Source organism: Oncorhynchus nerka, linkage group LG13, assembly GCF_034236695.1.
Source record: "Oncorhynchus nerka isolate Pitt River linkage group LG13, Oner_Uvic_2.0, whole genome shotgun sequence".
NCBI classification, from domain to species: Eukaryota; Metazoa; Chordata; class Actinopteri; order Salmoniformes; family Salmonidae; genus Oncorhynchus; species Oncorhynchus nerka.
Genome location: NC_088408.1, coordinates 5,517,265 through 5,543,769, shown reverse-complemented (window position 1 = coordinate 5,543,769; position 26,505 = coordinate 5,517,265). Strand labels below are relative to the sequence as shown.

Genomic DNA, 26,505 nt, shown 5'->3' with positions numbered 1-26,505 from the left:
GGGGGATGAGAAGGCCTCTCTCCCCATGTTGAGAGGAGTGCAGGGGGATGAGAAGGCCTCTCTCCCCATGTTGAGAGGAGTGCAGGGGGATGAGAAGGCCTCTCTCCCCATGTTGAGAGGAGTGCAGGGGGATGAGAAGGCCTCTCTCCCCCATGTTGAGAGGAGTGCAGGGGGATGAGAAGGCCTCTCTCCCCATGTTGAGAGGAGTGCAGGGGGATGGAGTCCCCCATGTTGAGAGGGGAGGATGAAGGCCTCCTCCCCCATGTTGAGAGGAGTGGGGGGGATGAGAAGGCCTCTCTCCCCTTGTTGAGAGGAGTGCAGGGGGATGAGAAGGCCTCTCTCCCCCTTGTTGAGAGGAGTGCAGGGGGATGAGAAGGCCTCTCTCCCCTTGAGAGGAGTGCAGGGGGATGAGAAGGCCTCCTCCCCCTTGTTGAGAGGAGTGCAGGGGGATGAGAAGGCCTCTCTCCCCCTTGTTGAGAGGAGTGCAGGGGGATGAAGGCCTCTCTCCCCTTGTTGAGAGGAGTGCAGGGGGATGAGAAGGCCTCTCTCCCCTTGTTGAAGGAGTGCAGGGGGATGAGAAGGCCTCTCTCCCCTTGTTGAAGGAGTGCTGAGAAGGCCTCTCTCCCCTTGTTGAGAAGGAGTGCAGGGGGATGAGAAGGCCTCTCTCCCCCTTGTTGAGGAGTGCAGGGGGGATGAGAAGGCCTCTCTCCCCTTGTTGAGAGGAGTGCAGGGGGATGAGAAGGCCTCTCTCCCCTTGTTGAGAGGAGTGCAGGGGGATGAGAAGGCCTCTCTCCCCCTTGTTGAAGGAGTGCAGGGGGATGAGAAGGCCTCTCTCCCCCTTGTTGAGAGGAGTGCAGGGGGATGAGAAGGCCTCTCTCCCCCCCCTTGTTGAGAGGAGTGCAGGGGGATGAGAAGGCCTCTCCCCCTTGTTGAGAGGAGTGCAGGGGGGATGAGAAGGCCTCTCTCCCCCTTGTTGAGAGGAGTGCAGGGGGGATGAGAAGGCCTCTCTCCCCCTTGTTGAGAGGAGTGCAGGGGGGATGAGAAGGCCTCTCTCCCCCTTGTTGAGAGGAGTGCAGGGGGGATGAGAAGGCCTCTCTCCCCTTGTTGAGAGGAGTGCAGGGGGGATGAGAAGGCCTCTCTCCCCCTTGTTGAGAGGAGTGCAGGGGGGATGAGAAGGCCTCTCTCCCCCTTGTTGAGAGGAGTGCAGGGGGGATGAGAAGGCCTCTCTCCCCCTTGTTGAGAGGAGTGCAGGGGGATGAGAAGGCCTCTCTCCCCTTGTTGAGAGGAGTGCAGGGGGATGAGAAGGCCTCTCTCCCCTTGTTGAGAGGAGTGCAGGGGGGATGAGAAGGCCTCTCTCCCCCTTGTTGAGAGGAGTGCAGGGGGGATGAGAAGGCCTCTCTCCCCCATGTTGAGAGGAGTGCAGGGGGGGATGAGAAGGCCTCTCTCCCCCATGTTGAGAGGAGTGCAGGGGGGATGAGAAGGCCTCTCTCCCCCATGTTGAGAGGAGTGCAGGGGGGATGAGAAGGCCTCTCTCCCCATGTTGAGAGGAGTGCAGGGGGGGATGAGAGGCCTCTCTCCCCATGTTGAGAGGAGTGCAGGGGGATGAGAAGGCCTCCCTCCCCATGTTGAGAGGAGTGCAGGGGGATGAAGAGCCTCTCTCCCCCTTGTTGAGAGGAGTGCAGGGGGGATGAGAAGGCCTCTCTCCCCCATGTTGAGAGGAGTGCAGGGGGGGAGCTCAGGCTTGTTCTTTCTGACTGTGCCAACCATGGTGATCTTCCTCTTCAGGAGCTGCTGGCTGAGTTCAATCAGTAGCACACATAATCTGAATTTCTCATTGTGTGTGTGTGTGTGTGTGTGTGTGTGTGTGTGTGTGTGTGTGTGTGTGTGTGTGTGTGTGTGTGTGTGTGTGTGCGTGTGCGTGCGTGCGTGCGCGCGTGCGCGCGTGCGTGCGTGCGTGCGCGTGCGTGTGTGTGTGTGTGTGTGTGTGCATGCGTGCGTGCGTGCGTGTGCGTGTGTGTGTGTGTCTTTTGGTATGTCAACGATTTTATAACTGCCGGATCAAAAATGACCCTAAGACAATCTTTGTCCCCTGGTGTTGTACGGCTTTCATGGAAATACGAACAAAGGAGATGTTTCACTTTTTCTAATGTTGGGGTCACTCTAGGAAAAGTAATCCAATTTCATGTTGAAAAAATATCATTTAGGGGGTTTTCTCTGCTGTTAAACGGGTTCATTGGTTATTATTATACTGTCAGAGGTAAACAAAACGGTCTGAATGTGAGTGAGGGGGTCTGAGGTCCGCTCACCAACCAAGAATTCACTAAATGGACAATCACCAAATTGAGATGCAGAATTCTGATAATATATCCTCTGTGTACAACACCAATGCAGAGCAGAATCAGGCCGATAACCGCTAATGATCAAAATCCAGAAAAGAGACATTAACTTCTACAACCACCTAAAAGGAAGCCATTCCCAAACCTTCCATAACAAAGCCATCAACTACAGAGAGATGAACCTGGACAAAGCCCCAGGACAGCCCACAAAATGAGGTGGAAACTGACCTGCACTTCCTAACCTCCTGCCAAATGTATGACCATATTAGAGAGACATATTTCCCTCAGATTACACAGATACACAAAGAATTAGAAAACAAATCCAATCTTGATAAACTCCAATGTCTATTGGGTGAAATACCACGGTGTGAATCACTGCAGCAAGATATGTGACCTGTTGCCACAAGAAAAGGGCAACCAGTGAAGAACAAAAACATAAATACAACCTGTATTTATGTTGATTTATTTTCCCTTTTGTACTTGAACTATTTGTACATCGTTACAACACTGTATTTAGACATAATATAACATTTGAAATGTTTCTATTCCTTTGGAACTTTTGTAAGTGTAATGTTTACTGTTAATTTTATATTGTTTATTTCACTTTAGTTTATTATCTATTTCACTTGATGTGGCAATGCAAACATATGTTTCCCATGCCAATAAAAACCCATTGAATTGAATTGGAGAGAGAGAGAGAGCAAGAGAGAGAGAGATTTCAGCAATATTTTTTTATGGTTTAGTGTTGGATAAACTTAGATTTTTTCAGAAGGACATATATAGCATACTACCCTCCACAACATAACCACTCCAAAAACTCCACTCCTACTCCAAACCTACAACCTGATTTTGTTCCAAATCACCTGGAAGGATTCCTCCTACCAGGGATTCTTACTGCCAACGACTGTCCAGCAAATTCTCTGGCAAATCAACAACCAGCAAAAGAAGCAGAAATCCCCCGAAATACCATCCAACCTGGAACTGAGTGAGTAATGTTTAGTCTGAAGCTATCTCTAAAGCCAAGAAGTAAAATACCTTACAATAATCTCTAGATATTTGACTTAATTAATAAAGACTGAATGCTAAAAGGCTACCAAGCTTGCAAGGACAAAACATACCCTGCAACTTCAATTTGTACAGAGGTGTTAAAGTGAAAGGTGTGAAAGCTCTTGAGACCAAAAATGGCTGCAGAGTTTCAACACCTCCCAAATGCAGAGGCCTCTTTGGTCCCCTTGTTCCATGGCTTCCCCCCTGAGCAGAGGTCACCACAGTACAGTTCCCTTTGGATGTAAAAACAGAAAAGGAAAGAGAAGGCATGGAAAGAGTAGAAAAATAAGCTCCTCGTGGACAATCCACAGACAGTTTTTTTTGCTGACTGCTACAAAAATGAGAACGTAAGCAACTTAATCTTCCACACAGATCATCCCCTGGCATGGCGCAGTGCTATATTAATACACTATTCATCTGTCAAGGGAGGGGGCGTTAGCGATGTGTGCAAACTCAGGGTACCCAGACAATGAGGACTCTGAGACAGCCAATGTCAACCTGTAAGTCTGGAACAGTATTGGTACAGGGCAACTCCAAACAGTTTCAGCAATACTTCCACAGAATCAAAGAGGGTGAACAGCAGGAGAAGCTCTTTTCTTGGTGACGATTCCCCCAACCCAAGCAACTAAGACCAGACCTCTTCCTTAAACAGCCCCGCAGACGAGCAACTCCAAGTGGAGAATCAACCCCCCCCCCCCCCCCTGCCGCCCCTCCACTCTAACCACTAGGCTACCCTGCCGCCCCAAGTGCATTGACTTGTTTCACATTTTGTTAAGTTACAGCCTTATTACAAAATGTATTAAATTTAAATTTAAAAAATGTCCTCATCAATCTACACACAATACCTCATAATGACTAAGCAAAAACAGGTTTTGAGAAACTGTATTATAAATGTATTAAAAATAATTTTTTCTACATTTGTCATTATGGGGTATTGTGTGTATAGTTTGATGAGGGAAAAAAAAACAATTTAATCCATTTTAGAAAATGTGGAAAAAGTCAAGGGGTCTGAATACTTTCCGAATGTACTTGGAGATGACAGAATTCCCTCCCCCTAGACACAACTACGACAACATAACCAACAAAAAGAGAGCTGTCGCATGCTGGATCTGTACATAGTCAATGGTATGCTTTGAGGGGCTTCCTACGGTAGGTACACCAACAACTCATCCCTTGTAGACTACTCTATCACTGACCTCAACCCAGAGTCTCTCAGAGAGTTCACAGTCAGTCCACTGACACCCCTATCAGATCACAGCAAAATCACAGCCTACTTGAACAGAACAATACTCAACCATGAGGCATCAAAGCCCAACAAACTGCATGCTATTAAAAAATGCTATAGATGGAAGGAAGATAGTGTAGAAGCCGACCAAAGAATAATAAATAAATATTTCCCTGCAATAGTGAAGGTGTTCACTTATAGTAGAAAGCCTGAACAGTATATTTGACATATCAGCTAACATAGCAAATACATACAAAATCAAGCATAAAACCTTAAGAAAATTAACACCAATGAGAAATGGTTTGATGAAGAGTGAAAAAACCTAATAAAGAAGTTGAGGAAACTATCCAACCAAAAACGAAGAGACCCAGAACACTAAAACACAAATGAAACGAAGAGACCCAGAACACTAAAACACAAATGAAACGAAGAGACCCAGAACACTAAAACACAAATGAAACGAAGAGACCCAGAACACTAAAACACAAATGAAACGAAGAGACCCAGAACACTAAAACACAAATGAAACGAAGAGACCCAGAACACTAAAACACAAATGAAACGAAGAGACCCAGAACACTAAAACACAAATGAAACGAAGAGACCCAGAACACTAAAACACAAATGCACTAATAAAAAAACCCAGAAGGAACAGCAGGTCAGAAAACAGCTGTGATTGAAGAATACATAGAATCAAATTACTGGCAAAAACATAGGTGTAACAGTATAGCTTCCGTCCCTCTGCTCGCCTCGAACCAGGGACCCTCTGCACACTACGACAACAGACATCCTCTAAGCATCGTTACCCATCGCGCCACAAAAAGCCGCGGGAACCACTACTTCAAGGTCTCAGATCGTGTGACGTCACCGATTGAAACGCTATTAGCGCGCACCACCGCTAACTAGCTAGCCATTTCACATCGGTTACATATTCATGCCAATTTACAAAACATAGAATCGGCTATAATAGACTACCAGAAGCCATTGGATTCTCCAATTGCATTGAATGAGCAACAGCAGTGGGTTCCAAACCTTTTTAACCCAGGCCCCCTTTCCAGCATTGGGGAATATCCTGCCCCCCCCCCCCCTCCCATTCTACTATTTGCACATTGTCACAACTGTACGTAGCTTACACAACATTTGAAATGTTATACTACATCTTTTAACTGCTAATAACATAATGTTTTAAACATTGTTATTCTCTTAACTTTTTGTGTGTGTGTGTGTGTGTGTGTAATGTTTACTGTTTTAATGTCTTGATTGTTGTTGTTGTTGTCTTGGTCTTGTTTAATTAATTTGGTTGTTTTTGTTTATTTCACTGTTTATTTCACTTGCTTTGGGCAATGCACATAAGCTACCCATGCCAATAAAGCCCCATTGAATTAGAGCGAGAACATGCTAATCTAACTCTAATCTAACTCTAATCTAACTCCCCTGGACTCAGTGTACTATTTCATTTCTCTGTTGGAAATAGGAAACGTTCAAACATGTTCCATCACCCCATTGTCTGTCAGTAATCAATCCATAGTCGGTAACAGCTGTTGTTAGTGCTTTTTTGTTTTTGTTTTTGTTTTTGCAAGCTTTGTCCTTTTGTCTTTCTCAGCAAACTGTCCAAAACAGATCTATGTGTCTCTGACAGATTTAAAAAGTTATTCAACACCATCAATCGCCATCGTTAGGCATGTCCGGCCACATCGTTTAGGTGAGAAGAAGAGAGAAGGAAATGGATCGCCATCGTTAGGCATGTCCGGCCACATCGTTTAGGTGAGAAGAAGAGAGAAGGAAATGGATCGCCATCGTTAGGCATGTCCGGCCACATCGTTTAGGTGAGAAGAAGAGAGAAGGAAATCGATCGCCATCGTTAGGCATGTCCGGCCACATCATTTAGGTGAGAAGAAGAGAGAAGGAAATGGATCGCCATCGTTAGGCATGTCCGGCCACATCGTTTAGGTGAGAAGAAGAGAGAAGGAAATGGATCGCCATCGTTAGGCATGTCCGGCCACATCGTTTAGGTGAGAAGAAGAGAGAAGGAAATGGATCGCCATCGTTAGGCATGTCGTTTAGGTGAGAAGAAGAGAGAAGGAAATGGATCGCCATCGTTAGGCATGTCCGGCCACATCGTTTAGGTGAGAAGAAGAGAGAAGGAAATGGATCGCCATCGTTAGGCATGTCCGGCCACATCGTTTAGGTGAGAAGAAGAGAGAAGGAAATCGATCGCCACGAAAGCCACTTTCCTCTAGTCTAGTTCTACAATTTCTCTTTTTATAATCTGACTTTGAAACCTTACCCTAACTTTCATCCTAACATTAACTACTCTGCTTACTGTATGCTAGCGACAGCTAGCCTAGCGGTTAGAGCATTGGGCCAATAACTGTTATTAAGGTTGCTGGTTCAAATCCCCATGCCAACTTGGGGAAAATTCTATTAATCTGCTCTTGAGCAAGGCACTTAACCAAAATAGCTCTTGTAAGTCGCTCTGGATAAGAGATTCTACTAAATGTAAACATTTACATATTTTTTCTCAACAATGTGGTGATGAAGAATTATGATTTACCCCTTAAAATAGTAATAAGAAATGCATGAAAGAAAAAATCCTACTCAGCTATTCTACCGGTTAAAGCTAATCAAAGCTTTCATCACGACCCTCATCAGAAACCCTTTCCCCATTAGACTCTTAACGACAAGAGGAAGAGGAGGATGAGCCAGGACACTGAAGAGGATTACCCCTGAGAATCTTCAAACAGGAGAGAGAGCTTCAATATCTCCCTACCCTGGGTGTTGGTGAACATTATAATGAAGATGACCCCATCTCATTGACTGGCGGATGGCTTCAATTCCACCAAGCTCTCAAAGATTTTCGCATGTTCCCTATAAAAGGCAGAAAATAAACATCTGTTCCCTATATAGTGCACTAGTTTTTTTTTACCAGAGCTCATAGGACATAGTTCAAAATAGCCCGGTGAAATATAGTGCACTATATAGGGAATAGGGTGCCATATGGGACCAATCCTAAACCTGTTGTCCATTACCGAGTGTTATTCAGTGTTCCCACACTCTCTCTCTGTCCCCGTTTGGCAAGCAGATCCCAGTTGCGTGTATTTTTCATAGCAGGGGACTGTCTGCTTCTGCTTCACTTCTCTTCTGCAACATAAAGACGCTGCTACAACAATGACACCATTTTATAACACCCAATGTAGGAGTCATCGTTGACATATGGAAATAAGGATGTATGTTTTTTTTTTTAAAAACATATCTATTTAAAAAAAAAAAAAATTCTCAGTTTGACGACAAACACCTGCGAGACGGAAAGGGATGTGACTTTTTCAACAGCGCAGGTTGCCATGGTGACGAGGGGCTGCCTGTGAACATAACGTGGTATGTCACTGGGGGTTGTTAGACGACAGGGGAATCTTTCACAGAGAAGGTCACAGGTAAACTAGTGGTTAGAGCTAGTGGCTGCTGGATCGAACCGCCGAGCTGACAAAGGTAAAAATCGGTTGTTTTGGCCCCCTGTGGGCAAGGCAGTTAACCCACTGTTCCCCGGGGCGCCGAAGACGTGGATGTCGAATAAGGCAGCCCCCCCCACAGCACCTCTCTGATTCAGAGGGGTTGGGGGTTAAATGAGAAAGACACATTTCAGTTGAAGGCATTCAGTTGTACAACTGACTAGGTATCCCCCCCCCTCTTTCCTTTCCTTGCTATCCCATCTTTCCCTTTAAATGGAACACACACACACACACGCGCACGCGCACACACGCACGTGCACACACACACACACACACACACACACAGAGAAGTTCACAGTTGAAATGGAGTGCTGGGATATACTTAGGTTTCAAGGCTGAAATGGGCACAACTATAGAGGTTACTGAGAGATCAGCAACAGAAATGGGCACCACTATAGAGGTTACTGAGAGATCAGCAACAGAAATGGGCACCACTATAGAGGTTACTGAGAGGGCAGCAACAGAAATGGACACCACTATAGAGGTTACTGAGAGGGCAGCAACAGAAATGGGCACCACTATAGAGGTTACTGAGAGATCAGCAACAGAAATGGGCACCACTATAGAGGTTACTGAGAGGGCAGCGACAGAAATGGGTTCCTCTGAGTGGAGAGTCTATGATTCAGCCCAGCAGTCAGGGTGTAACGTGGTGGAGTGATATGTGGATGCAGTCAGGGTGTAAGTGGTGGAGTGATATGTGGATGCAGTCAGGGTGTGAAGTGGTGGAGTGATATGTGGATGCAGTCAGGTGGTGGAGTGATATGTGGATGCAGTCAGGTGGTGGAGTGATATGTGGAAGCAGTCAGGTGGTGGAGTGATATGTGGATGCAGTCAGGTGGTGGAGTGATATGTGGATGCAGTCAGGTGGTGGAGTGATATGTGGAAGCAGTCAGGTGATGGAGTGATATGTGGATGCAGTCAGGATGTGGAGTGATATGTGGATGCAGTCAGGGTGTGAAGTGGTGGAGCTGTAGAGATTGCAGGTGTTGTTGTACAGTATGTGACTGCTTCTGAACAAGATATTTGATGCAAGTACATGAATACATCATCAGGTATACAATGTGGTGCCTACTATTACACTATAGTACAATTATATTACTATTATTATAGTACAATTATATTACAATTATTATAGTACAATTATATTACTATTATTATAGTACAATTATGTTGCTATTACTATAGTACAATTATATTACTATTACTATAGTACAATTACATTACAATTACTATAGTACAATTATATTACTATTATTATAGTACAATTATGTTGCTATTACTATAGTACAATTATATTACTATTACTATAGTACAATTATATTACTATTATTATAGTACAATTATATTACTATTATTATAGTACAATTATATTACTATTATTATAGTACAATTATATTACTATTATTATAGTACAATTATATTACTATTATTATAGTACAATTATATTACTATTATTATAGTACAATTATGTTGCTATTACTATAGTACAATTATATTACTATTACTATAGTACAATTATATTACTATTACTATAGTACAATTATATTACTATTACTATAGTACAATTACATTACAATTACTATAGTACAATTATATTACAATTATTATAGTACAATTATATTACTATTACTATAGTACAATTACATTACAATTACTATAGTACAATTATATTACTATTACTATAGTACAATTACATTACAATTACTATAGTACATGTATATTAATATTATTTTATAATTACTATAGTGCAAATAAATTGCAATTATATTACAAATACTATGGTATAATTATTTTACAATGACTACAACCAGAGTAATTGCTTGCTGTTACAGTATGGGTACTTGACTTAATGGCTAATAAGGTGACCATTATCTATGTACCTTGCTCATAAGCAGTCCTCCTGTAGTTGACTGTGCAACCTACAAAATGTATCCCATTGTCTGAGTGAATGCCCTCTGGTTGACCTTGCCGACCTTTCTCCGTAGCAGTCCTGTGCTGTTGATTGATTGATTAATTAATTGCTTAATTCGTTAATCTATTTACCTTATTCCTCAGCAGTCCTCCGGAGCAGTGTTCTGGCGTGCTCGCCAACGACGACGGCTTTACCTTGTCTTTGCCGGTACTAGAGTCGTTGTCCTTGATGATGTCATACTGCCGACAGAACAGGGCAATGACAGCTGCAGGGGGGGGGGGTAGAGAGACGAGAGATGGGGATTAACATATTGTCATTGGTCACTCACAGCCCTGTCACCACCATCTCATGTAACTAGTAGTGGAGACATAGTAGAGGGTACGTGGATCATTCCCTGGGGGGGTATGGCGTGACGATGGTAGTGACGATGGTGGTGACGATGGTGGTGATGACGATGGTGGTGACGATGGGGGTGACGATGGTGGTGACGATGGTAGTGACGATGGTGGTGACGATGGTGGTGACGATGGTAGTGACGATGGTGGTGACGATGGTGGTGACGATGGTGGTGACGATGGTGGTGGTGACGATGGTGGTGACGATGGTGGTGACGATGGTAGTGACGATGGTGGTGACGATGGTGGTGACGATGGTGGTGACGATGGTGGTGACGATGGTGGTGACGATGGTAGTGACGATGGGGGTGACGATGGTGGTGACGATGGTGGTGACGATGGTAGTGACGATGGGGCTGACGATGGTGGTGACGATGGTGGTGACGATGGTAGTGATGATGGTGGTGATGATGGTGGTGACGATGGTGGTGACGATGGTGGTGACGATGGTGGTGACGATGGTGGTGACGATGGTGGTGGTGACGATGGGGGTGACGATGGTGGTGATGATGGTAGTGATGATGGTAGTGACGATGGGGGTGACGATGGTGGTGACGATGGTGGTGACGATGGTAGTGACGATGGTAGTGACGATGGTGGTGACGATGGTGGTGACGATGGTGGTGACGATGGTGGTGACGATGGTAGTGACGATGGTGGTGACGATGGTGGTGACGATGGTGGTGACGATGGTGGTGACGATGCTAGTGACGATGGTGGTGGTGACAATGGTGGTGACGATGGTAGTGACGATGGTGGTGACGATGGTGGTGACGATGGTGGTGACGATGGTGGTGTCTTTATCTTTGAGCAGGGAAGATAATTATATCTACCCAATGGTTGTGAAGGAAATGGCACCATACTCACTAGTGCACTACTTTTGTCCAGGACCCAATAGGACTCTGGTCAAAAGTAATGCATTATATAGGGAATAGGGTGCCGTTTGGAACGAAGTCAATGTCTTCACTGTTGTCATACAGCACCATCGGTATACTTTCCCTATGTGTGTTTGCTGGCTGTTAGAGTGGACCTTAATAGAGTAATACAACTGCAGCATCTGGATGTGTTAGTTCGGGGTGCTGCTGCATGTAAGGCAATAGAGAAGGCAATAGAGAAGGCAATAGAGAAGGCAATAGAGAAGGCAATAGAGACGTTTGTTTTGTAATAACTACACAGGCCGTTGAGCTACATTGGGCCCTCAACAGGAGTTGGTAGGCCCATTCATTGGGCCCTCAACAGGAGTTGGTAGGCCCATTGAGCTACATTAGGCCCTCAACAGAAGTTGGTAGGCCCATTGAGCTATATTGGGCCCTCAACAGGAGTTGGTAGGCCCATTGAGCTACATTGGGCCCTCAACAGGAGTTGGTAGGCCCTTTCATTAGGCCCTCAACAGGAGTTGGTAGGCCCTTTCATTAGGCCCTCAACAGGAGTTGGTAGGCCCTTTCATTAGGCCCTCAACAGGAGTTGGTAGGCCCATTCATTAGGCCCTCAACAGGAGTTGGTAGGCCCGTTGAGCTACATTAGGCCCTCAACAGGAGTTGGTAGGCCCGTTCATTAGGCCCTCAACAGGAGTTGGTAGGCCCGTTCATTAGGCCCTCAACAGGAGTTGGTAGGCCCTTTCATTAGGCCCTCAACAGGAGTTGGTAGGCCCTTTCATTAGGCCCTCAACAGGAGTTGGTAGGCCCGTTCATTAGGCCCTCAACAGGAGTTGGTAGGCCCGTTCATTAGGCCCTCAACAGGAGTTGGTAGGCACGTTCATTAGGCCCTCAACAGGAGTTGGTAGGCCCGTTCATTGGGCCCTCAACAGGAGTTGGTAGGCCCGTTCATTAGGCCCTCAACAGGAGTTGGTAGGCCCTTTCATTAGGCCCTCAACAGGAGTTGGTAGGCCCTTTCATTAGGCCCTCAACAGGAGTTGGTAGGCCCGTTCATTAGGCCCTCAACAGGAGTTGGTAGGCCCGTTGAGCTACATTAGGCCCTCAACAGGAGTTGGTAGGCCCGTTCATTAGGCCCTCAACAGGAGTTGGTAGGCCCGTTCATTAGGCCCTCAACAGGAGTTGGTAGGCCCGTTCATTAGGCCCTCAACAGGAGTTGGTAGGCCCGTTGAGCTACATTAGGCCCTCAACAGGAGTTGGTAGGCCTGTTCATTAGGCCCTCAACAGGAGTTGGTAGGCCCTTTCATTAGGCCCTCAACAGGAGTTGGTAGGCCCGTTCATTAGGCCCTCAACAGGAGTTGGTAGGCCCGTTCATTAGGCCCTCAACAGGAGTTGGTAGGCACGTTCATTAGGCCCTCAACAGGAGTTGGTAGGCCCGTTCATTGGGCCCTCAACAGGAGTTGGTAGGCCCGTTCATTAGTCCCTCAACAGGAGTTGGTAGGCCCGTTCATTGGGCCCTCAACAGGAGTTGGTAGGCCCGTTCATTAGGCCCTCAACAGGAGTTGGTAGGCCCTTTCATTAGGCCCTCAACAGGAGTTGGTAGGCCCTTTCATTAGGCCCTCAACAGGAGTTGGTAGGCCCGTTCATTAGGCCCTCAACAGGAGTTGGTAGGCCCGTTGAGCTACATTAGGCCCTCAACAGGAGTTGGTAGGCCCGTTCATTAGGCCCTCAACAGGAGTTGGTAGGCCCGTTCATTAGGCCCTCAACAGGAGTTGGTAGGCCCGTTCATTAGGCCCTCAACAGGAGTTGGTAGGCCCGTTGAGCTACATTAGGCCCTCAACAGGAGTTGGTAGGCCTGTTCATTAGGCCCTCAACAGGAGTTGGTAGGCCCTTTCATTAGGCCCTCAACAGGAGTTGGTAGGCCCGTTCATTAGGCCCTCAACAGGAGTTGGTAGGCCCGTTCATTAGGCCCTCAACAGGAGTTGGTAGGCACGTTCATTAGGCCCTCAACAGGAGTTGGTAGGCCCGTTCATTGGGCCCTCAACAGGAGTTGGTAGGCCCGTTCATTAGTCCCTCAACAGGAGTTGGTAGGTGATCATTGGGCCTCAACAGGAGTTGGTAGGCCCGTTCATTAGGCCCTCAACAGGAGTTGGTAGGCCCTTTCATTAGGCCCTCAACAGGAGTTGGTAGGCCCTTTCATTAGGCCCTCAACAGGAGTTGGTAGGCCCGTTCATTAGGCCCTCAACAGGAGTTGGTAGGCCCGTTCATTAGGCCCTCAACAGGAGTTGGTAGGCCCGTTCATTAGGCCCTCAACAGGAGTTGGTCCTCCAATAAAAGTCTCAGTGGATGGATAGACAATATCCCTTTAAACTGGGTGATCTGCCTGTTTGGTTCTCTGGATGAGAATGTTAACTGGTTGATCTGCCTGTTTGGTTCCCTGCATGAGAATGTTAACTGGGTGATCTGCCTGTTTGGTTCCCTGCATGAGAATGTTAACTGGGTGATCTGCCTGTTTGGTTCTCTGGATGAGAATGTTAACTGGGTGATCTGCCTGTTTGGTTCTCTGGATGAGAATGTTAGCTGGGTGATCTGCCTGTTTGGTTCTCTGGATGAGAATGTTAACTGGGTGATCTGCCTGTTTGGTTCCCTGGATGAGAATGTTAGCTGGGTGCATATATAATAGCGTTTATCCCTCAAATAAAAATCTGGACCTGGAGCCAGTTGCACTGCTTCCCCCACCATTCTTCCCTTCTAATCAGGGGCTGATTTAGACCTGGGACAGCAGGTGGGTGATTCTCCTCTAATCAGGGGCTGATTTAGACCTGGGACAGCAGGTGGGTGATTCCCCTCTAATCAGGGGCTGATTTAGACCTGGGACAGCAGGTGGGTGATTCCCCTCTAATCAGGGACTGATTTAGACCTGGGACACCAGGTGGGTGATTCCCCTCTAATCAGGGACTGATTTAGACATGGGACACCAGGTGGGTGATTCCCCTCTAATCAGGGACTGATTTAGACCTGGGACAGCAGGTGGGTGATTCCCCTTTAATCAGGGACTGATTTAGACCTGGGATAGCAGGTGGGTGATTCCCCTCTAATCAGGGACTGATTTAGACCTGGGACAGCAGGTGGGTGATTCCCCTCTAGTCAGGGACTGATTTAGACCTGGGACACCAGATGGGTGATTCCCCTCTAATCAGGAACTGATTTAGACCTGGGACACCAGATGGGTGATTCCCCTCTAATCGGGGGCTGATTTAGACCTGGGATACCAGGTGGGTGATTCCCCTCTAATCGGGGACTGATTTAGACCTGGGACACCAGGTGGGTGATTCCCCTCTAATCAGGGACTGATTTAGACCTGGGACACCAGGTGGGTGATTCCCCTCTAATCAGGGACTGATTTAGACCTGGGACACCAGGTGGGTGATTCCCCTCTAATCAGGGACTGGTTTAGACCTGGGACACCAGGTGGGTGAACCCCCTATAATCAGGGACTGATTTAGACCTGGGACACCAGGTGGGTGATTCCCCTCTAATCAGGGACTGGTTTAGACCTGGGACACCAGGTGGGTGAACCCCCTATAATCAGGGACTGATTTAGACCTGGGACACCAGGTGGGTGATTCCCCTCTAATCAGGGACTGATTTAGACCTGGGACAGCAGGTGGGTGATTCCCCTTTAATCAGGGACTGATTTAGACCTGGGACAGCAGGTGGGTGATTCCCCTCTAGTCAGGGACTGATTTAGACCTGGGACACCAGATGGGCGATTCCCCTCTAATCAGGGACTGATTTAGACCTGGGACACCAGATGGGTGATTCCCCTCTAATCAGGGGCTGATTTAGACCTGGGATACCAGGTGGGTGATTCCCCTCTAATCGGGGGCTGATTTAGACCTGGGATACCAGATGGGTGCAACTAATGATCAGGTAGAACAGAAAAGCAGCAGTAGTCTGGACCTCCTAAGGTAATATTTGAATACTCCTGGCATATACACCATAATAGTGTATATTAGGCAACTGTCAGGCCTGGTTGTTCCTGCAGGTCCCTGGGGTGTAACAACCTGTCAGGCCTGGTTGTTCCTGCAGGTCCCTGGAGTGTAACAGCATGCCAGGCCTGGTTGTTCCTGCAGGTCCCTGGGGTGTAACAGCCTGTCAGGCCTGGTTGTTCCTGCAGGTCCCTGGGGTATAACAGCCTGTCAGGCCTGGTTGTTCCTGCAGGTCCCTGGGGTATAACAGCCTGGTTGTTACTGCAGGTCCCTGGGGTATAACAGCCTGGTTGTTCCTGCAGGTCCCCAGGGTATAACAGCCTGGTTGTTCCTGCAGGTCCCCAGGGTATAACAGCCTGGTTGTTCCTGCAGGTCCCCAGGGTATAACAGCCTGGTTGTTCCTGCAGGTCCCCGGGGTATAACAGCCTGTCAGGCCTGGTTGTTACTGCAGGTCCCTGGGGTATAACAGCCTGTTTGTTACTGCAGGTCCCTGGGGTATAACAGCCTGGTTGTTCCTGCAGGTCCCCAGGGTATAACAGCCTGGTTGTTCCTGCAGGTACCCGGGGTATAACAGCCTGTCAGGCCTGGTTGTTACTGCAGGTCCCTGGGGTATAACAGCCTGGTTGTTCCTGCAGGTCCCCAGGGTGTAACAGCCTGGTTGTTACTGCAGGTCCCCGGGGTATAACAGCCTGGTTGTTACTGCAGGTCCCTGGGGTATAACAGCCTGGTTGTTACTGCAGGTCCCCAGGGTATAACAGCCTGTCCGGCCTGGTTGTGTCTCACAGCTTACTCAGTCTTAGACCTCAGAGGCTTAAGGCCATGTCTAGTCATTACTGGGGTTGAACATCAGGGACTAGAGAGAGAAGTGTGGTGTTGATTTGACGTGACAGTAGGGGAGAAGATATTTTGAAAACTGAGCCATTCTTGTTCATTTTAAAGCCGATAGGAAAATAATTTTACGATTTATATCACCCAGCTTTTGTATGATTCTGTCCAAATTAAAGATGAGCTTGAAATCAGTGATGTAGTCGACTGGCTGATTGATTCATGGATTGATTGCTTGATAGAGACATAGTTGTCTGCTGAATGACTAAAATATAAATGTATAGTGGAAACAGCATCCTTGGACAACTGCAGCATCCTTGGACAACTGAACACTCACCCATCCAATCTGCAATAACGAGCTTCTAAATGATTGGCAGCATGCAAAGTCATGACCTGCCCTGTCCTTTTCCATACCTGCCCTGTCCTTTTCCTTACCTGTCCTTTTCTTTACCTGCCCTGTCCTTTTCCTTACCTGTCCTTTTCCTTACCTGCCCTTTTCCAAACCTGTCCTTTTCCTTACCTGCCCTGTCCTTTTCCTTACCTGCCCTTTTCCTTACCTGCCCTGTCATTTTCCTTACCTGCCCTGTCCTTTTCCTTACCTGCCCTGTCCTTTTCCTTACCTGCTCTGTCCTTTTCCTTACCTGTCCTTTTCCTTACCTGTCCTTTTTCATACCTGCGCTGTCCTTTTCCTTACCTGCCCTGTCCTTTTCCATACCTGCCCTGTCCTTTTCTTTACCTGTCCTTTTCCTTACCTGCCCTGTCCTTTTCCATACCTGCCCTGTCCTTTTCCATACCTGTCCTTTTCCTTACCTGCCCTGTCCTTTTCCTTACCTGCCCTTCCTTTTCCTTACCTGCCCTGTCCATTTCCATACCTGCCCTGTCCTTTTCCTTACCTGTCCTTTTCCATACCTGCCCTGTCCTTTTCCTCACCTGTCCTTTTCTTTACCTGCCCTGTCCTTTTCCATACCTGTCATTTTCCTTACCTGCCCTGTCCTTTTCCAAACCTCTCCTTTTCCTTACCTGCCCTTCCTTTTCCTTACCTGCCCTGTCCTTTTCCTTACCTGTCCTTTTCCTTACCTGCCCTGTCCTTTTCCTTACCTGCCCTGTCCTTTTCCTTACCTGTCCTTTTCCATACCTGTCCTTTTCCTTACCTGCCCTGTCCTTTTCCTTACCTGTCATTTTCTTTACCTGCCCTGTCCTTTTCCTTACCTGTCCTTTTCCTTACCTGCCCTTTTCCAAACCTGTCCTTTTCCTTACCTGCCCTGTCCTTTTCCTTACCTGCCCTTTTCCTTACCTGCCCTGTCATTTTCCTTACCTGCCCTGTCCTTTTCCTTACCTGCCCTGTCCTTTTCCTTACCTGTCCTTTTCCTTACCTGTCCTTTTTCATACCTGCGCTGTCCTTTTCCTTACCTGCCCTGTCCTTTTCCATACCTGCCCTGTCCTTTTCTTTACCTGTCCTTTTCCTTACCTGCCCTGTCCTTTTCCATACCTGCCCTGTCCTTTTCCATACCTAGTCCTTTTCCTTACCTGCCCTGTCCTTTTCCTTACCTGCCCTTCCTTTTCCTTACCTGCCCTGTCCATTTCCATACCTGCCCTGTCCTTTTGCTTACCTGTCCTTTTCCATACCTGCCCTGTCCTTTTCCTCACCTGTCCTTTTCCATACCTGTCCTTTTCCTTACCTGCCCTGTCCTTTTCCATAACTGTCCTTTTCCTTACCTGCCCTTCCTTTTCCTTACCTGCCCTGTCCATTTCCATACCTGCCCTGTCCTTTTCCTTACCTGTCCTTTTCCTTACCTGTCCTTTTCCTTACCTGCCCTGTTCTTTTCCTTACCTGCCCTTCCTTTTCCTTACCTGCCCTGTCCTTTTCCATACCTGCCCTGTCCTTTTCCATACCTGTCCTTTTCCTTACCTGCCCTGTCCTTTTCCTTACCTGCCCTTCCTTTTCCTTACCTGCCCTGTCCTTTTCCTTACCTGTCCTTTTCCATACCTGCCCTGTCCTTTTCCCCACCTGTCCTTTTCTTTACCTGCCCTGTCCTTTTCCATACCTTTCATTTTCCTTACCTGCCCTGTCCTTTTCCAAACCTGTCCTTTTCCTTACCTGCCCTTCCTTTTCCTTACCTGCCCTGTCCTTTTCCTTACCTGTCCTTTTCCATCCCTGTCCTTTTCCTTACCTGCCCTGTCCTTTTCCTTACCTGCCCTGTCCTTTTCCATACCTGTCCTTTTCCTTACCTGCCCTGTCCTTTTCCATAACTGTCCTTTTCCTTACCTGCCCTTCCTTTTCCTTACCTGCCCTGTCCATTTCCATACCTGCCCTGTCCTTTTCCTTACCTGTCCTGTTCTTTTCCTTACCTGCCCTGTTCTTTTCCTTACCTGCCCTTCCTTTTCCTTACCTGCCCTGTCCTTTTCCTTACCTGTCCATTTCCATACCTGCCCTGTCCTTTTCCTTACCTGTCCATTTCCATACCCGCCCTGTCCTTTTCCATACCTGCCCTGTCCTTTTCCTTACCTGCCCACATGAGCAGCACGACCATAATGATGATCACCTCTCCTGTCTGGAGCTGCCGTGCCTTGTCCAGACCTTCCACTGCAGGGTACCTGCCCTGTCCTTTTCCTTACCTGCCCTGTCCTTTTCCTTACCTGCCCACATGAGCAGCACGACCATAATGATGATCACCTCTCCTGTCTGGAGCTGCCGTGCCTTGTCCAGACCTTCCACTGCAGGGTACCTGCCCTGTCCTTTTCCTTACCTGCCCACATGAGCAGCACGACCATAATGATGATCGCCTCTCCTGTCTGGAGCTGCCGTGCCTTGTCCAGACCTTCCACTGCAGGGTACCTGCCCTGTCCTTTTCCTTACCTGCCCTGTCCTTTTCCTTACCTGCCCACATGAGCAGCACGACCATAATGATGATCGCCTCTCCTGTCTGGAGCTGCCGTGCCTTGTCCAGACCTTCCACTGCAGGGTACCTGCCCTGTCCTTTTCCTTACCTGCCCTGTCCTTTTCCTTACCTGCCCACATGAGCAGCACGACCATAATGATGATCGCGTCTCCTGTCTGGAGCTGCCGTGCCTTGTCCAGACCTTCCACTGCAGGGTACCTGCCCTGTCCTTTTCCTTACCTGCCCACATGAGCAGCACGACCATAATGATGATCGCCTCTCCTGTCTGGAGCTGCCGTGCCTTGTCCAGACCTTCCACTGCAGGGTCATCTGTAGTGACGGACAGAGACAACAGACCCTTTTTCTATATATTTTTGTTGCACCAAAGAAAACAAGCGAAAGACAGAACAGAGCAGATAAAAGCACTGTTAAAATGGTGAGCAGGTGAGGTTGGAAACCTAAATGGGATTATATGAAAACCACACCAAAAACAAGAAGAATATATATATATATATACAGTACCAGTCAAAAGTTTGGACACACCTACTCATTCAAGAGTTTTTCTTTATTTTTTAAAAACTATTTTCTACATTGTAGAATAATAGTGAAGACATCAACACTATGAAATAACACATATGGAATAAAGTAGTAACTAAAAAAAATGTAACAATTCAAAATATATATTTTTGATTTTTAAATTCTTCAAAGTAGCCACCCTTTGCCTTCATGACAGCTGTGCACACTTTTGGCATTCTCTCAACCAGTTTCACCTGGAGTACTGAGCAAATGGTCTGAATACTTATGTAAATGTGATTTAAAAATGTGCAAAAATGAGGGGATTACTGGGTAGTTTGGTTCATCAGGTTGATCCCTTGTCTATGCTTGAAGTTACTGAGGGATGATGATGTTTTGGCAAAATGAAGATAAGAATTCCAATGTGAAGAGAGGAGTATGGGACCTCTGTATCTGTACAGACCACAGACCCTGTCCATTCCAATCTTGGTAGGATCGGCCATAGAGACGGCCATTCATCTAATAGGGCCACCATTGTCCTCCCACCACAGTCCCAGAGGAGAGGAAGTGCCAGTCAGCCCCAGAGGAGAGGAAGTGCCAGTCAGCCCCAGAGGAGAGGAAGTGCTTTTCAGCCCCAGAGGAGAGGAAGTGCTGGTCAGCCCCAGATGAGAGGAAGTGCTTTTCAGCCCCAGAGGAGAGGAAGTGCTTTTCAGCCCCAGAGGAGAGGAAGTGCTGGTCAGCCCCAGAGGAGAGGAAGTGCCAGTCAGCCCCAGAGGAGAGGAAGTGCTGGTCAGCCCCAGAGGAGAGGAAGTGCCAGTCAGCCCCAGAGGAGAGGAAGTGCTGGTCAGCCCCAGAGGAGAGGAAGTGCTATTCAGCCCCAGAGGAGAGGAAGTGCTGGTCAGCCTCAGAGGAGAGGAAGTGCTTTTCAGCCCCAGAGGAGAGGAAGTGCCAGTCAGCCCCAGAGGAGAGGAAGTGCTGGTCAGCCCCAGAGGAGAGGAAGTGCCAGTCAGCCCCAGAGGAGAGGAAGTGCTGGTCAGCCCCAGAGGAGAGGAAGTGCTATTCAGCCCCAGAGGAGAGGAAGTGCTGGTCAGCCTCAGAGGAGAGGAAGTGCTTTTCAGCCCCAGAGGAGAGGAAGTCAGCCCCAGAGGAGAGGAAGTGCTGGTCCCCAGAGGAGAGGAAGTGCTGGTCAGCCCCAGAGGAGAGGAAGTGCCAGTCAGCCCCAGAGGAGAGGAAGTGCTGGTCAGCCCCAGAGGCCCCAGAGGAGAGGAAGTGCTGGTCAGCCCCAGAGGAGAGGAAGTGCTATTCAGCCCCAGAGGAGAGGAAGTGCTGGTCAGCCTCAGAGGAGAGGAAGTGCTTTTCAGCCCCAGAGGAGAGGAAGTGCCAGTCAGCCCCAGAGGAGAGGAAGTGCTTTTCAGCCCCAGAGGAGAGGAAGTGCTGGTCAAAATCACACATCAATCTCCACTATTAATAATCCTAATTTAAAGGAATTGGCCAAAACTAAGGATCCATTTCCTTCCCTCTCCCATCCTATGGTGGAGAGGGAAGGAATGTTTACATACACTACATGACTCATCTCATATGTTTATACTGTACTCTATACCATCTACTGCATCTTGCCATTACCACACAGCCATCAGTCATCCATATATGTTCATATTCTTATTCATCCCTTTACATGTGTGTGTGTATACCTTAAGGAATACCTAGGATAGGGTGAAGTAATCCCTCTCACCCCCCTTAAAAGATTTAGATGCACTACTGTTCCACTGGATGTCATAAGGTGAATGCACCAATTTGTAAGTCGCTCTGGATAAGAGCGTCTGCTAAATGACTTAAATGTAAATGTAATGTAAATGTATAATGTAGTTGTTGTGAAATTGTTAGATCACTCGTTCGATATTACTGCACTGTCGGGAACTAGAAGAACAAAGAACATGTGTATGTGACCAATAACATCTACTGACCATGTGACCAATAACATCTGTTAACATTAACATCTGCTATGTGACCATTAACACATGTGTATGTGTGTATGTGACCAACCATGTGTATGTGACATTTGATTTGAAATAACATCCTAAATTTGACCAATAACCAATGCTAAAATCAATGCTTATATATATTTTATTTTTATTTTAGCAAGCTAGCATCATAATACAGCAGTGTTGATTACATTTGACACTTCGTAGCCGCCGACGTATGACATGTGACTACAGTTTGCATTGAATTGTGGGTCATATCATCCGCACAAGTGACCATCCCTACAAAAATCATGGGGGGGCCGAGAGGAGAAAGTTAGTGAAACGGAGCTCTACTTTAAGACGATAATCAAACTGCATCCGATTTCGACTGGGACCCACCCCCCAAGGGAAAGTGGCTAGTGCAAGGGCTGATGGGGTAAAAAATAATGTTTTTGGACTACAGACTTTAAAGTCCTGATACAAAATCAATGCAACCACTCCCCAGTTTCTACTCAGCAGATGCAATTGTCCACACAATCAATAAACCTGATGGACTGCCGCTAAGTTGGTATTCTCTTTAGATGTTCACAGCTCTCTCTCTCTCTCTCTCTCTCTCTCTCTCTCTCTCTCTCTCTCTCTCTCTCTCTCTCTCTCTCTCTCTCTCTCTCTCTCTCTTCTCTCTCTCTCTCTCTCTCTCTCTCTCTCTCTCTCTCTCTTTCTCTCTCTCTCTCTCTCTGTCTCTCTGTCTCTCTCTCTCTCTCTCTCTCTCTCTCTCTCTCTCTCTCTCTCTCTCTCTCTTCTCTCTCTCTCTCTCTCTCTCTCTCTCTCTCTCTCTCTCTCTCTCTCTCTCTCTCTCTCTCTCTTCTCTCTCTCTCTCTCTCTCTCTCTCCTGCATCAAGGATTGTTTTCTAGTTTAATGGTGATGATTCGATTGACATCCGGAACGAGTCTTGAGAGATCTCTTCAGTCCAGTTGTAGACAATCAATGCACCATTAATTTGATGTAAACTAAACAAGCTTATTATTTGTGTTTATCTGCTGTTTTTTTAAGAAATGTGCATTTGTGTACATCACACATGCTCAGACAGACAGACAGACAGACAGACAGACAGACAGACAGACAGACAGACACACACACACACACACACACACACACACACACACACACACACACACACACACACACACAGAGTCTGTCTGTAGCTTGTTGGGGAGCAGCCAGTTGCTCTCTGTAACGGTTGTCTGCTGTCAGACTGAAAGTGTCTTTTTTTTAGATAGTGACTCAGCAGTCAGAACATTTTGAAGTTTCACACAAATTTGGAACCTCTTTTCTCAGATGTGTTTTGACAGCACAGACAGGCCTCTCTTTATTTACTAGGCAGTAATCAAATTGAACTATAGTCTTTATTTACTCTCCTTTTAGAACACTGTATAGTTACAGTTGCTGTTTCCTGTTTCCTGTTTCCTGAGGGGTAAGTCCCCAGACTTAGATGTGTCTCAAATGGCGTCCTATTTCCTGTACTATAGGGTACCATGTGAGATGCAGAAGTGTGTATCCGGGGACAGATGTATCCCCTTTTAGAACACTGTATAAATAAAATATATTAAAACTTCACTAAAGTGTATTTCCCAGCTGGCCTGAAGACTGTTCTGAGAGCAAAGAAAAACTCTCTTTTTTGAATCCCATATGGCATCCTATTCCCTTTATAGTGTACTACTATTTAACCAGGGCCCATAGAGCTCTGGTCAAAAGTAGTGCACTATATATACTGCATGGACAAAAGTACGTGGACAGTTGCTCGTTGAACATCTCATTACAAAATCATAATAAATATAAATATGGAGTTAGTTCTCTCTTTGCTGCTATAACAGCCTCCTCACTTCTGGGAAGGCTTTCCACTAGATGTTGGAACATTGCTGCAGGGACTTGCTTCCATTAAGCCACAAGAGCATTAGTGAGGTCGGTGCACTGATGTTTGGTGATTAGGCCTGGCTCACAGCCAGCGTTCCAATTCATCCCAAAGGTGTTTGATGGGGTTGAGGTCAGGGCTCTGTGCAGGCCAGTCAAGTTATTCCGCACGGATCTCCACAAACTATTTCTGTATGGACCTCGCTTTGTGCACGGGGGCATTGTCATGCTGAAACAGGAAAGGGCCCTTCCAAAACTGTTGACACAAAGTTGGAAGCACAGAATCATCTAGAATGTCATTGTATTGTAACGTTAAGAAAAACAGCCACCGACCATTATTCCTCCTCCACCAAACTTTACAGTTGGCACTATGCATTCGGGCAGGTAGCGTTCTCCTGGAATCCGCCAAACCCAGATTCGTCTGTTGGACTGCCAGATGGTGAAGAGTGATTCCTCACTCCAGAGAACTCGTTTCCACTGCCCCAGAGTCCAATATCGGGGAGCTTTACACCTCTCCAGCAGACGCTTGGCATTGCGTATGGTGATCTTAGGCTTGTGTGCAGCTGCTCTGCCATGGAAACCTATCAGGATAAGGTAAGACCCAGATGCAGACCGTGTCGAGGTAACAATGTTTATTACAGGAACAGCAACAGAGGCAAAGGTACAGGATGACAGGCAGGTCAGGCGTGCGGGTTCAGGGTCAGGACAGGCAAGGGTGAAAACCAGGAGGGTGACAAAAAGAGAGACTGGGAAAAGACAGGAGCTGACAGGACAAACGCTGGTAAGCTTGACAAACAAGACAAACTGGCAACAGACAAACAGAAAACACAGGTATAAGTACACAGGGGATAATGGGGAAAACGGGCGACACCTGGGGGGGGGTGGAGACAAGCACACTGATTGGTGAAACAGATCAGGGCGTGACAGAAGCCTATTTTATGAAGCTCCCGACGAACAGTCCCTGTGCTGACGTTGCTTCCAGAAGCAGTTTGGAACTCAGTAGTGAGTGTTGTAACCGTGGACAGACGATTTTTACGAGCTACTCGCTTCATCACTCGGCGGTCCTGTTCTTTGAGCTTGTGTGGCATACCACTTTGTGGCTGAGCCGTTGTTGCTCCTAGACGTTTCCACTTTACAATAACAGCACTTACATTTGAAAAGGGCCAGCTTTAGCAGGGCAGAAATTTGATGAACTGACTTGTTGGAAAGGTGGCATCCTATGACGGTGCCACATTGAAAGTCACTGAGCTCTTCAGTAAGGCCATTCTACTGCCAATGTTTGTCTATGGAGATTGCATAGCTGGGTGCTCGATTTTATACACCTGTCAGCAACGGATGTGGCTGAAATAGACAAATCCACTAATTTGAAGGTGTGTCCACATACTTGTGTATCTACAGTGTACCTCAAAGTGTACAGTGTACCTCCTCGTCCACTTACTAGTGTAGGAAAATCGGTGTCATTTGTTGTCCTGTTGGAAGATGAACCTTCGCTCCAGTCTGAGGTCTCGACCGCTCTGGAGCAGGTTTTGATCATCGATCTCTCTGTACTTTGCGCCATTCATCTTTGCCTCTATCCTGACTAGTCTCCCAGTCCCTGCTGAAAAACATCCCCACAGCATGATGCTGCCACCACCATGCTTCACCGTAGGGATGGTGCCAGGTTTTCTCCAGACGTGACGCTTGGCATTCAGGCCAAAGAGTTCAATCTTGGTTTCATCAGACCAGAGAATCTTGTTTCTCATGGTCTGAGAGTCTTTAGGTGCATTTTGGCAAACTCCAAGCGGGCTGTCATGTGCCTTTTTCTGAGGAGTGGTGTCCATCTGGCCACTATACCGTAAAGGCCTTATTAGTGGAGTACTGCAGAGATGGTTGTCCTTCTGGAAGGTTCAGAGTGAGCATTGGTTTCTGGGTCACCTCCCTGACCAAGGCCCTTCTACCCCGATTGTGCCACTGTGTTCTTGGGAACCTTCAATGCTGCAGAATTGTTTTGGTACCCTTCCCCAGATCTGTGCCTCGATACAATCCTGTCTCTGAGCTCTACGGACAATTCCTTCGACCTCATGGCTTGGTTTTTGCTCTGACATGCACTGTCAACTGTGGGACCTTATATAGACAGGTGTCTGCCTTTCCAAATCATGTCCAATTAATTTAATTTACCACATGTGGACTCCAATCAGTTGTAGAAACATCTCAAGGATGGTCATTAGGAAACAGGATGCACCTGAGCTCAATTTCGAGTCTCATAGCAAAGGGTCTGAATAAATAAGGTATTTCTGTTTTAATTTTTTTATACATTTGCAAAACTTTCAATAACCTGTTTTTGCTTTGTCATTATGGGGTATTGTGTGTAGATTGTTGAGGGAAAAAAACTAATTTAATCCATTTTAGAATAAGGCTGTAATGTAAAAAATTTGGAACTAGTCAAGGGGTCTGAATATTTTCCGAAGGCACTGTATGCTGCTCTTGATGGTTTAGTGCGCTTTCATACTTTTTTATTGGGTTGCCCGTTATGCAGGCCACCATAGGAACTACAAACGAGAGGAGGGTGGGGCTTACATTTACTTCCTGGAATGTCAAGGATTTAAACAAACCAATCAAGAGAGACAAGGTCCTAGCCCACATGAAATCACTCTCGTCTGATATTATATTTTTTGCAAGAAGCCCATCTGAAAAACAATTCTCATAGCAGACTCAAATGTAGGTGGTTATTCATTCAAGTTATTCATTCTAGCTTCTCCGCCAAAACGAGAGGCACAGCGATTCTGGTACGGAAAGAAATTCCCTTTCTACATAAAACCACTATTACAAATAGAAAGGGTGATTGTAATAGGATTGACCCATTCTACTTCTGTAACTCTACTGAATATTTATGGGCCAAACATTGATAACCTCACCTTTTTCAAAAGAGTCCTTGCCCTGATTCCAGATATCTCCCATACTAAACCTGGTCATTGGTGAGGGGACCTTAACCATGTACTAGACCAATATTTGGATAGATCCTCTACCCGGCGTACCCCTACCTCCTATTCAAGCAAATTCTTGAATACCTACATCAAAAATTCTAATTTATTTGATATTTGGATCATCTCCAATCTTACGGGTAGGGAATACTCATTTCACTTTCATGTTCACA

At 46.8% G+C, this 26,505-nt stretch overlaps 1 protein-coding gene across 1 annotated transcript in view; it reads right to left on the bottom strand.

Moving 5' to 3' along the window:
* Positions 1-7,931: 7,931 nt before the first annotated feature.
* Positions 7,932-26,505, bottom strand: part of LOC115123952 (fibronectin type III domain-containing protein 4-like) — a 43,827-nt gene continuing 25,253 nt past the window's right edge. The window contains exons 4-6 of the mRNA XM_065026092.1: positions 19,230-19,319; positions 10,158-10,291; positions 7,932-7,967 (exon numbers count right to left, since the gene is read on the bottom strand). Coding sequence (XP_064882164.1) covers positions 7,932-7,967; positions 10,158-10,291; positions 19,230-19,319 — 260 coding nt within the window. The remainder of the gene's footprint in view (positions 7,968-10,157; positions 10,292-19,229; positions 19,320-26,505) is intronic.